The 12,998-nt window shown below is 41.3% G+C and overlaps 1 protein-coding gene across 4 annotated transcripts in view; it reads left to right on the forward strand.

The window, feature by feature from the left end:
* OTOF (otoferlin) overlaps positions 1 to 12,998 on the forward strand; it is a 172,720-nt gene that overhangs the window by 22,335 nt on the left and 137,387 nt on the right. For all 4 annotated transcript variants that reach the window (XM_078149814.1, XM_020983910.1, XM_020983909.1 and 1 more), the window contains exon 2: positions 7,540 to 7,598. In XM_078149814.1, coding sequence (XP_078005940.1) covers positions 7,540 to 7,598 — 59 coding nt within the window. The remainder of the gene's footprint in view (positions 1 to 7,539; positions 7,599 to 12,998) is intronic.

Here is a 12,998-nt window from a genome sequence, read left to right on the forward strand (position 1 = left end):
AGTGAGACAGAAATCAGAGGTGTCAAACTCCCTTGCCACAAGAGGCCAGCAAAACTCCCTCTTCTTATGTGCTGCCAGAGACATTGAAATGTAATTGGGAAATGTCTGACAAAATAAATAAAAATAAACTACAACATAATAATGTTATTTTCTAAGGCAATATGTAGCCAAACAGTAGCCAGCCTGTTTCTATCTGAGTTTGACATCATTGGAATAGGTGATCTTTTAAGGTACCTTCCAGCTCTCTGAACTGCCCTAAACAAGTCCTTAGATAACACATCTAATCCATCACCAAACCTTGTACTCAAACTTGCTGAATACATGTTGCATTGAATTGTTGACAATGACAGCATTATAATGTCCTTTCTTTGAACTTGGTCTCAACTCACTAGCCTTGACCCTTCTAGCAACCAGGATCTGCCCTAGTGAGGTGTCCCTGGCAGCCAAGGACAAAGGCAAGGCCTTTTACTTTTGTTGTCTTAGCCTCAGTTTCCATATCTGTAAAATGGGAATAACAATAGCTTCTCCCTCACAGGGTTGTTAGGTAAGAGCTAGGTACAGTGGAGAGAGTGCCAGCCCTGGAGTCAGGAAGATTCATCATTGTGAGTTCAAATGTGGCCTCAGACACTCACTAGCTGTGTGAACCTGGGCTAGTCACTTAATCCTGTTTGCCTCAGTTTCCTCATCTGTAAAATTAGCTGGAGAAGGAAATGGCCAATCACTCCAGTATCTGCTAAGAAAACTCCAAATGGGGTCAGGAAGGCTCGGATATGACAATAAAGGCTTGTTGTATAAAGACCTTCACAAACCTTAAACCATTTAAATGCTAACCATTAATGTTATTATTTGAATCATATATTCACTCAGCCCGATATCATGCAAAGTACATTGAGCTATGAGAATCATGGTACCTGCTCAGACTAACTGTGATTTTAGATGTGTCTTTTCCTTTCTGGGCCTGTTTTCTCATCTGTAAAAATGGGACAGGGGTAGGATTACATGATCTCTAAGGTTCCTTCCAGATATTAATCTGTGGTGGTGTGGTCCCTAAATCCATAATAGACTCTCCTCTGGGTTCAAATCCTGCCTTTAATGTTTATGATGTCAGTGACCTGGGACTCTCCCACCCCTGAGCCTGAATTTCCTCATCTATAAAAGAGGGAAGCAAAGTAGAACTTTAAGTTTCCTTCTGGATCTACAATTCCAACAATATTTTCCTTTAAGAGTGTGTGTATACAGCATCAAGTCTTAATTATCTTTGTTAATAGAGGAAAACATTAGTGCAGATAATGATAAATGCAAAATGATGGTTACTCCACCAAGGACTTTCCTCTCTGGGTCAGTAGCATGTGAGTCCTAAGGAAAAGGAGTCCAACTAACTCTTAACCGTGTAAATTAAATTATAAATGATAAAACAAATAATAATGATCATGCCACTTATATAGCACATTTTTTGGAGACTTAATCTTCTTATCTTGCCCAGGCCAGAAGAGCAGGAGTCACTCATGAGCCCAATCCCACTGCTAATGGGCATGAAAGTTCTGACCTAGTCTATTTTTGACCTGAGACAATTTTGCTACTCCTTAGGCCACCCAGTGGCTCCTTTCTGGGTGCAGAAGGGGTTAGGAGAAGGCTTGCTGTGTCGGTGCTGAAATTAGTGCAGATACCTAATCATCTCTTACCCTACTGCAGCTCAGAACTCCCAAACTCCAGCCTCAATTTCCCCAGTAGCTAGGATGATATGTATGTGCTATCATGGCCAGCTACTCTTATATAGCATTTGAAGGTCTGTACAGCCTCACATCTGAGCCTCACAACAACTCTGTGAAGTAGGTATTAAAAGAATTATCCACATTTTACAAATAAAGAAATTAAGACTCCCAAGAGGTCACATGATTTGCCCTGGGTCTGAGTCCAATCTCTGCCACTTAGTACCTACATAACCTTAGGCAGGTCACGACTCCCTTCAGTCTCAGTTTCTCCATCTGTAAAATGAATAGTGGATTGTATGACCTTTAAGCAGGAGTATGCTGAACCAGCTCATACTAGCTCTCTAGAGCTGATTGTTAAATTTTCAGTGTGAGCATTTACTTTCACCTTAAAAACCAGCAAATGCTACCAATTGGGGCTTGATTTATTATTTTGTTAATTATCTAGGATTAAGGATGTGATGGAGAAAATGTTGATGTTATAGATTAAATTTTAAAATGTGTCCTGCTTACATTTTTTTTGGAGAACCAATTGTTAAATTTTTGCCACCTTTAAGGTATTCATGTTCTACCCTGGTTAGACCGTATCTTTAGCATTGTATTCAGTTCTTGAAGTCACAGTTTAGGAAGGAAATGGTTAAGCTGGAGAACAACCAGAGGAAGGCAACCAGGATATCATAAGCCTGGAGTCTACTTTACATAAAGATTGGTTAATGGGCGTGGTGATGTTTAGCATGGAGAAGACTGGAGGGGAAAAGAAGGAGAGAGCACCAGGACACCGTAGCTACCTTCAAGTAAAAGGGCTGTCCTTGTGGAAGACAGGTTAGATTGGTTCTCTTTCGTTCCAGAGGGTAGAACCAGGAATAGTGGATGACCATTGTTCTTCATTCTTTTCAATCATGTCCAACTACCTGCAACCCCATTTGGAGTTTTCTTGGCAAATATATTGGAGTGGTTTGCCATTTCCTTTTCCAGCTCGTTTTACAGATGAGGAAACTGAGGCAAACAGGGTAAAGTGACTTGCCCAGGATCACACAGCTAGTCAGTGTCTGAGGTCAGATTTGAACTCAGGTTCTTCTGACTCCAGGGCTGGCACTCTATCCATTGCATTGCTTAGCTGCCCAGATGACAGTTACAAAGAGGGAAATTTAGCTTTAACTTTAGGAAGAACTTGCTAACAATTAGAGCTGTCCAAAAGTAGAAAATGGGCTGCATTGGGAAGTCATGAACTCCCCAATCTTGGAGGATCTCTAGACTAAAGAATCTGGACCAAAACCAGGCAGGTATTTTGCAGCTGGGGTTTCTTGGGGTACAGGTAGGCCTAGATGGTGCTGAGCTCCCTTCTGTCTCCATTTCTGGGACTCTGGGGTTCTTTTCCTGAGCTAATAACTATGAAATAAAAGGAGGGCCCAAGGTCTTGCAATCCTCAACAAAGAACATCACCAACATAAGGCTTATAGGAAAGGGCTTACTCCACCTTCTTCTCCACCTGGCCCTTTTTTCTCATAGCACTAAACTAGTATGGAGGAGGGCATTAAATAGAAAATGAACATTACTTTGGGAAGATGTAGAAGGGAATTAAGGGATTTTGTGTATTATAGCAGGCTCAGCCTATGGAAGGAGGGGAAGAAAGTCAAATACTGGCTCTTGATGAGCTGGGCCCCAGAAGTCTTGAATAATTTGCTAGAGGTTATTCAAATGATGATTATTTGGCCTTATGACCATGAGCACGTGACTTTAACCTTTCTGAGTCTAGATTTCTTCATCTGTAAAATGGGAATAATAGCTATTGTACCCACCTTACAGAGCTGTTGTGAGGTTCAAATAAAATAATCTATGTAACATACTTTACAAACGTTAAGGGACTCTATAAATGTCATCATAATCATCATTAACATTAGTGATGATGATAAGATAAGATAAGATTTTAGTGATAATGATAGAAAGGTAAGACATTGGAGCTATAAGGGATCTTACTTAGCATTTGTATAGTCCAATAGCTTCAAATGGTAGATGAGGAATGAAATGACTTGTGTAAGGTTACAGAATAAATTAATGGTAGAATTTGTGACATTTGACCCAAATGAGAGGAGGAGACTTGAGTGGGCAGGAAAAGTTGGGCATGAGCACTATAACGATAACCTGTATTTGTTAGAGAGAGTGAAAATGTTGTAAACTCAGGGGAAAAAGGGTCCAGGGAACAGGCAACTTACATTGTAAGCCTAACACAGCGAGACCTCCACCTGGCTGAGAGCAAAAATGGAGTCAGCTCTGTCAAGAACCTGCTCACCAAGACATGGAAACCATAGCAGGGAGGGAGAGGTGCTACCTCTAATGGGACTGGAAAAGAAAAGGTTCAAGGTACAGACCAGCTAGACTGGAGGCCAGTCCTCCCCCCCACCCTGCCCCACACACCAAGGAGTTCTTTAACCTCCTGCCTGGGAATGAGCAAGATTCCACTAGTGACTAACTTTAGGAGAAGAATGTAAATTCCATTTAATTTAACACGTATTGATTAGCATCTGCATATGAGACACTGCATTCAATTCAACACTTATTAAGTACCAACTGCATATGAGGCACTGTGTGAAGCTCTGGGGATATGGGGACCAATAATGAAGAGTCCCTACTTTCAAGAAGCTTTGTTGTGGGGTGGGGGGGGGAGAGGGGAGGGAGACACAATATGTACTCCAGTGAATAGATGCAAAGTAAATGCGAAGTAATTTTAAGAGGGAAAGAGTGCCAGTTGCTGGAGGGATTAAGAAAGGCCCCATATAAGAGGAAGCATCTGAAGTGTGCGTGGAAAGAACCTAGGGACTATTAGAAGTGGAAGAAAAGAGGGAGCATATGCCAGAAATGAGGGACAGCTTGTGCATGGAGGTGAGAATGGCATTTGTGGGGAATAGCTAATAGAGCAGCTGAACTAGAACGGAGAGTGCGTGGAGGGCAATAATATGGAATAAGACTAGAAAGGTTGGGGGGTAGTCTGCGAAGGGCTGCAGAAGCTAAACGGAGGAGTTTGTATTTTATAGTAGAGGCAATAAGAGGCTGCTAAAGGCTCCCCTCCCCCTCCCTCCACTGAGGGGGTGGGGGACAGTGGAGATGGAGGGAAGGTAAGAGAATAAGCATTGATATAGTGCCTACCACGTGCTAGGTGCTGTGCTGTTTTTGTTGGGCTTTTTTTCCTTTTGAGTATTTCGCTTGATCCTCACAAATAATCATGGAAGGTAAATGCTCTTATTATCTGCATTTTATAGTCGAGGAAAATGAGGCAAGCAGAAGGTAAGTGATTTGTCACACAGATTCACACAGCTCATAATTGCCTGAGGTGGAGTCTTCCTGACTCCAGGCTCGGTGCTATTTATTGTACCCCCTAGCTGCTAGAAGGAAAGAAGTGACATGGCCAGATCTGTGTTTTAGGCATAATCAGCTGGGCAGCTGTATGGAGGCTGGGTCACACAGGGAAGAGACTGGAGGCAGGCAGAACGATTAGGAGGCCACTTCAATAATGCATTGGAAAGGTGGTGAGGGCTTGAATTAGGGAGGAAAGCTATGTGGGTGAAGAGATGGGGACCTATAGAAGTTATCATTGGGAGAATATCAGTAAGAATTCAAAACTGATTAGATATGAGTGTCATGGGAGAAGGAATAGTCAAGAAGGATCCCACGTCAAGGATGAACCTGGGGACTAGGTCACATTAACTTTGTGGCCGCCATGTCCTGCTGAGAGAGGTCATGGGACACCGAGGTTAAGGGAGAAGAACTTCAAGTTAAAGAAAGCCTGAGTTCTAATCTCACCTTTAACATGCAATACTTGATGATGGACAAGTCACATGACCTCCCCGACCCTTGGTTTCTTCGTCTGTAAAATGAAGACAAAAACACCTGTAGTGGTGACCTCAGTTTAAGACCTTATTGTAGGACTCAAACGAGATAAAGTATTTAAAGCACTTTGCAAGCTTTCTATAAATGTTAAATATTTAAATGATTATTATTTATTTATACTGAGTTTGTAGCCCACTAAACACAGCCTCCCCTCCCCAACTTTTCATTTGAACTACAGTCCAGCGAAACCTCTCCACTCATCGTAATATTAAAGTTGATCTTTTGACAATGTGAATTTGTTGCGGACTCAGGCAAAATGAATTGTGATTTCCTCCATTCTTCAACGGCCTGGGAGTAGATACAGAGAAAGCAGATGGTGGGAGAGATCCCAGGATGGAAGGTTATCAGAGAATGAACAGCGAAAAGAAAGGCAGGCAAGGGATTCAAGGATGAGGGAAAGTGACTTTTTGAGTTGATTACCAATAGAGTCAAGACTTCGGAGGAACGCTGATGTCTTCAAAACCAGAAAACTGGTGCTTGATTGGAAGAACAGGGAGGGATTGAGGGACCAGAGGCCACAATGTCAATGAAAAGCCTCACAGGTGAGGTGCAAAACCAGGAGACTGCTACCAGAAAGGAGAATTACGACATTTTTTAATGTTTCATTTCATAAATTGATTTTAATTACATTACATAATAATACCACAGTTTATTTTACATATGCGTGAAGATATATGAAACAATGAAAATGAACATGGGGTTGGAAAACGAACTCTATCCGAAAGCAGGGGCCAAGAAAGAAGTGGAGCAAATGGGGACTGAGGGGAGCAGGGGAGAGAGGATGCCATTTACAAGGCGATTCCTGGTCAATGTTCATCCAACTGTATTTGCAAGTAGACAAGGGGTTCAGTTTCTCTCCTTGTCCTGAGCCGGGGTTGGGGAGTTCGGGCTGATCAGTAGATGCCGCTCACCAGGAGGCAGGCTGCTCACCTGACTGCCTGCACAAAGCTGTCACTGAGTGGTTGCTGTTATTTTTTTTTTTTTTGCCAAAGGGAGTTTGAGGAGGTGGTGGGGAGGAAAATAAAACAGTTCCCTTCCCTCCCACACCACCTGAAAAAAACCCTCAAATCCTAGAAATACACCCTCCTCTCAGAGGTACTCTGGACAGGCTGACAAGGAGGTCACCCTCAACGAACCTGGTCTCCGTGATCACATTGTCTGTTAAGATATTTGCTGGCATCATCTGGGACTCTGGCGCTGCCTCTGTCACGACTTCCACATGTTTGTGGAATTAGGACTCACAAAGCTGTTGTTGTCTTGAATGTGGAATATTTTGGGGGTGACACTATAGTCTAATATGTGACCAGCTGGAGTAGAGGTGAAGGTCATAGGAGCTGAGGTTGATAAACAGAGTGGTGGGATCATCAGTGTGCATGCTGAAATCCTGAAGGAGGAGGGCAAAGTGTAGAGACAATGTAAACCCTGAACTGGACTCATGGAGGAGGGATCCATAAAGGTCTTGGAAGAGGGGGATATTATTAAATGGGGTGAACTTCATGGGAGGAAAGGTAACTGAGGAATGGAGTCTGGGAGTGGCTGTGAGGAGCAAGGACTAGGTCTGTCTTCTCATGCCTGTAAACATGAGAGGAAGAACAGTCAACATTGGAGAGAGGCTATAGAGCATGAAGCTGTTTGTTGCCACAGAACAGATTCCAGAGGAGTTGGGCAATGGAGAATAGGAACCTGGGAAACAAAAGATTGGCTGGGATAGGGATGAGCAAGAGAAACAACAGGGGAAAGAGATTTTCACTTTTCACCTTTTCAAACAGTGATTCTGAATCTCACATCTTTAGAATGTGTGCCAAATATAAACATTTTGTACATAACATTTTAAATATTAATGGTAACTAATGGCCCTTATTCAAATGATATGGAACTTATATATCTCTGTCCAGATATATAAAATGATTCTGACTTTCATGCCTTCTCTTTTTCTCTCCCTCAGGACACTCCTTCTACTCAAGAGTGCTGGAGAACTGTGAGGATGAAGCTGAATTTGATGAGGTAAACACCTCTCTCCTGGCTCCCTGACTGGTTGAAGCCTCATTCCCCAAAGAGCTTTCTTTTCTGTGTCTCCCTTCCCTAAAGGTTAAACAAAACAGGGGAATGCCATCTGCCTGACATGAATGCATGGACTCCAAGCTCCCTCATGCCTGATTTTTAGAACCACTGAGCACCCAGGGTGTAAAATCCAGGGAGGCAGCCATGGAGGGGAGGCAAGGGACTCTAGATTTCTACATTGCCCTTGGGAGACAACTTGGAGTCTCTGAATTCTTTTTCTCTTCCACTTGATGCACAGAGCAACATGGCATTCTTTACAGGAGACAGGACAATAAGATCTGGATCTTTTTCTCCACTATACAGGAAAAGACCCCTCTTCCTAGAAGGCTGTGGTTTGTTTCCCCATAGGCCTTGGCCAGGGCACTGAGCTATAGCCATGGCCAGCCCAGGCCAGTGCAGAATGTCCAACACAAATGATATGGTTGATCCCAACATAGTTAATTTCCAGCCCTCTCTTGGTCTCAGTTTACTCTGTCACTAAAGTGGACTCACAGAGAAGTGTCTTTAAGTAGTTCCTCAGAGGACATCAATCCCTTCCTCATCCCTGCCCTCTGAAAACAGCACTTTTATTATTTTATTAAATGTTAAACAACTTTTATTATCTAATAGTAAGTAGGAAGAGATTGCTTTCCACTATTTTTCTTTCTTTTTAAAAATATTTTATCAACCATAGGATGACAGATTTAAAGCTGGAAGGGACCAGAGAGGCCATCAGCTCTAATTACCTAACTTTACAGATTAAAACTGAGGCACAGAGACAGTAAGTGACTTGCCCAAAGTCACACAGCTAACAAATGCTTAAGGCATGATTCGACCTCAGATCTTCCCGTGTCCAAGCCCAATGCTCTATCCCCTATACTACTTAACTGCTTTTTTTCCTTTTTACAACCATATCACTTCCCAGTGACTTTCTTCAATCCCCACAAAATAACCCTCCCCCTGTTCCAAATAAGAAAAGTCCAAACAAACAGACATATTAACTAAATCTACAAATGTATGTCTCACTCCACATCTACAGCCTACTACTTTTCTTCTGACAGGTGAGAGGTCTGCATCACCATAAATCCTCAGAAATAATGAATTTAGAGTTCTGAAGTCTTTGGATGTGGTTTTCCTTTACATTAATTTGACCAGTGCATGAATTATTCTACTGGTACAATTGATTTCATTGCAAACTCCCATTTTCTAGTGTCCCTAAGCCCATCTCATCAAAGATGACTTGGCCACCTTGCATGTTGTTTCCAATCAGATCAAACATCTCATAAGAACCTGCTCCTTCTCATCTCTGAATTGGGCAAATGGCCATTTATACCTCAGGTAAAGAAAAGTGAAATTACAGTCTCTGTACTCTGCTCCTATCCAGTCATTTCTGGAGAGTGCTGAGTTCAGTTCTGGGTGATTCATTCTAGGAAGGAAATTGGCAAGCTGCTGTGCATCCAGAAGATGGTAACCAGCATGGTGAGACTAGAGACCATGTTGTGTGAGGACCAGTTGAAAGAAATGGCAATGTTTAAGCAGGAGAAGAAAAGATTTAAGAACACGTAGACCTTCTTCGAGTATCTGAAAGGCTATCTTGTGGAAGGGGTTCTTTTTCAATCAATCAATAAGTGACTACTATGTGTCAGGCTTCCTGCTACCTCTAGGATAAAACAGACAGTTGTCAACCTGACATTGAAAGCATTTATTAAGCAGTTACTATGTGCTAAACAAGAAAGAGACAACAATTGTCAACCTGGCATTTCAAGCATTTATTAAGCACCCACTATGTACCATCAAAAAAAGACAAAAGACAGTCCCTGCCCTCAAAGAGTTCTAAGTAAACATAGATATACTTTATAAATAAGTAATATCCACATGTTGAAGGTGTGTGCTCATTTTTTTTAATTGATAGCAATGCACAATCAAAAAAGTTTCAGACCACTGTTCTAATGGATAAAGAGTTTGCTTTGGGGGGGGGGGAGGGAGGCAATCATGGTTAAATGACTTGCCCAGGGTCACATAGCTTGTGAGTGTTATGTGTCTGAGGCCAGATTTGAACTCAGGTCCTCCTGACCCCAGGGCCTGTGCTCTATCCACTGCACCACCTAGCCACCCCTAAACAATCATTTTTTTAAATTTTGAGTTCTAAATTCTCTCCCTCCCTCCCACCCCTTCCCCTCCTTGAGAAGGAAAGGGATTTGATATCAGTCATACATGTGAGGTCATGCTAAACTTACTTCCATATTAGCCATGTTGCAAAAGAAAACGTGAACAAAATAAAACAACAAAGATAAAGAAAATTGCATGTTTTGATCTGCGCTCAGAATTCATCAGTTCTCTCTCTTGAGGTGCAGAGCATTTTTCCTGATGGTTCTTTGGAATTGTCTTGGATCATTGTCTTGATCAGAGTAGCAAAGTCTTTCACAGTTGATCATCCTTATAATATTGCATAATATGAAGATCTTAAGGCTCTATATAAATCCTAGCTGGCTGTACATTACTAATTTTCTTCAGTGGATCCATGTTTTCATTCCTCCATTCAAAAAGCATTTATTTAGCACCTACTGTATGTTTGGCACTGTGCTAGATACTGGGGATATGGTGACAAAAACTGACCCTTCAATGTGGGTACAGACCCTTCCAGAGGAACAGATTACAACCCATCCGGGCCTTCTCATCCTTTACAACTCATGGCTATGTCTTCTCACACGTCCTTCATAGTGAGTTCACCCAAGTAACTGGAGGCCTTCCTCTATGGCATGTGATATTATGTGAGCAACAGTTATGCTCTTGGGCTGGCTGTCCATTATCTTCACTTTCATTACAACTGACCCATCACATTTTCTTATGATACATCTTTTTTATTTCACTTCTTGTGCGCAAGTCATCGTTGGCGATACTCTGTAGCCTATTTAGGCCTCACCACCCATCTTTCCATTGCCTTTTGGGCCAGCCACAATTCTGATTCTTGAGAGAATATGGTATTCCATGACTCATAGTCATATAGGATTGCTAAAAAAAAAAAAAAGTTTAAAGGATGGATTTTTGTTTCCAGGAGCACCTTGGGATTAATGAAAACATTCTGCAGCTTACCAAATGCAGTCTAGTCCTCTTCCTATTGAATTCTGGGTGCAGCTCATTATCTGTCTGAAGTATCTGTCCAAGATATAAAGGGCCACTCACCCAGCTGCCTAGCATAGTCTAGACAAGAGGTATTTTTTTAACTACTTAATTTTGGGGGGTGGGGTAGGCAATGGAGTTAAGTGACTTGCCCAGGGTCACACAGCTAGTTAGTGTCAAGTGCCTGAGGCCGGATTTGAACTCAAGTCCTCCTGATTCCAGGCCCAGTGCTCTATCCACTGCACCACCTAGCTGCCCCAATCCACTTAATTTTTCCTGTGTGAGTTGTTAGTACAAACTCTTTTCAGTGATTTTGGATCTTGGTTAGTAGTTTTTTTTAGTATTCCAGGGTTTGGTAAAAATAGTACAATACTGTACACCCACTAGAGCATTTGGAAGACCCCAGCATATTTGTACTCTGTGGTGGATATCATCTATAATGATGGCAGACACCTTTAGCAAGCATCCCTTTTCCTTATCGTGATGAATATTGATAATAATAGGATTGTTTAACAAAGTCAGCTCTGTATTTGTATCTATCAAGGAATCTTACATCATCTTAACACATTTATGGGAACTACTTTGCTGGAGAAGATCTTTTAGGAAAGCATTTTGTTTTGCTGAATCAGATGCTTTTAATTTTTGTTCTTTTCTTTATTTTTATTTTTTGTGAAATTTTTTGTAATCTACTTAACAACAATCAGAGGAACCTTGAATTCTTTGTGTCTTTCATTTAATTACGTAACTGTGAAAGTATGATCTGCTGTGGAATTTTTTTGTGAAAACCTGTCTGTTCTCCTATTTTCATCAAGCATACCCCCAACAGATGTGTACATTCTCCTGAAGACTTTATAGGGCTGAGTTATTAAATTATTAATATTCTCATGATCACTTTTTTTCACTATATAAACTTGGTCTGGTCCTGCTGCTTTTCCCATTTTCTTTGGCTTTCATGCCATTTTCTCGTCATCGTATGGCACACCAGGGGATGAGATTATAAGAGGCCAAATGTGGTGTCTCTTCAGTCCCTGATAAAGAAAATAATCTGTTATAGAAATGCTGACAGATCTATTGCATTTCTTATCTGTTTATTTTCTTCCTTTTCATCCTTAGCTGTTCATGAGATGATTTAATTTAATTGGGTCTCACGTAAAAGTTTTTGCAAATTTGCTTTTCCCTCAAACACTTCTCACTGTTCTATGAGGACATACTACACATGAATCATACCTCATCTGTCTCTGTAAACTTTTACAAATTAGTTTGTATTCTAAGTGTATTCTACTTAGAATACAAACTAATTTGCAAAACTTTAGTGGCTTTTGCTTGCCATCTCTTTTCTTGGCAAGGGGAAGGAAACAAGGATCTACTATGTCCCAGACACTGTGCTAAGCCCTTGTCAATATGACCTTGTTTGATCCTCACAACAACCTTGTGAGGTGGGTGCTGTTATTATCCCCATTTTACAGTTGAGGAAACTGAGGCAGACAGAGGTAAAGGGACTTGCCCAGAGTCACACAGCTACTAAGCGTTTGAGGCCAGATTTGAAATCAGATCTTCCTGACTCCAGGCCCAGTGCTCTATCCACCAAGCACCTAGCTTCTTCTAGGTAAGGAAAACACCTTTGCTGATTAAGGAAGTTTCTGGACTCCTTTCTTTGATTTTCTCATTGTGGTAGTCATTTTATACAAGTTAAATTTCCATAGGATATGGCGATAGTCCATGCCAACGTCATTTCCTTATCCTTTTTCCATTTTGGGGGGAATCCATAGTTGTTTAAATAGCTCATTAGAATCTGTTGTAATTGGATGATATAGCTGCTCCTTGTCTTTATCTTTCTAATTTGGTATTGATTTTGATCTTTTTCACAAGACGTCTACAGTCTGACTGTATATAGCTGACTTGAAAAGACTCCTACATCAGTAACCATTCATTTCTTGTGTGTTAAGATATAGTTAATTTCATTTTCTGTGATGTTTTTCAGGGCTTGTTACATCTCCCAACTCTTATCTTGAAAAAAAAGTATTCATGAAAGTGAGACATCTGTATAATCTTCAGCTTTTGGGCACTTTCATTTCCTAAACCTGAGCCATATTTTCCTACATAAATGTGTGTGTGTGTGTGTGTGTGTGTGTGTTGTGTGTGTGTGTGTGTGCGATAGAAAGACACAGAGAGAGATGGGAAAAGAGAGAATGAGAAAGAGAGAGAGAGGAGGAGGAGACAGAAAGTAGAGAGAAATAGAAAAGG

The sequence above is a fragment of the Phascolarctos cinereus genome, unplaced genomic scaffold (genome assembly GCF_003287225.1).
Source record: "Phascolarctos cinereus isolate Bilbo 61053 unplaced genomic scaffold, phaCin_HiC Scaffold_2;HRSCAF=192, whole genome shotgun sequence".
In the NCBI taxonomy this organism is placed as follows: Eukaryota; Metazoa; Chordata; class Mammalia; order Diprotodontia; family Phascolarctidae; genus Phascolarctos; species Phascolarctos cinereus.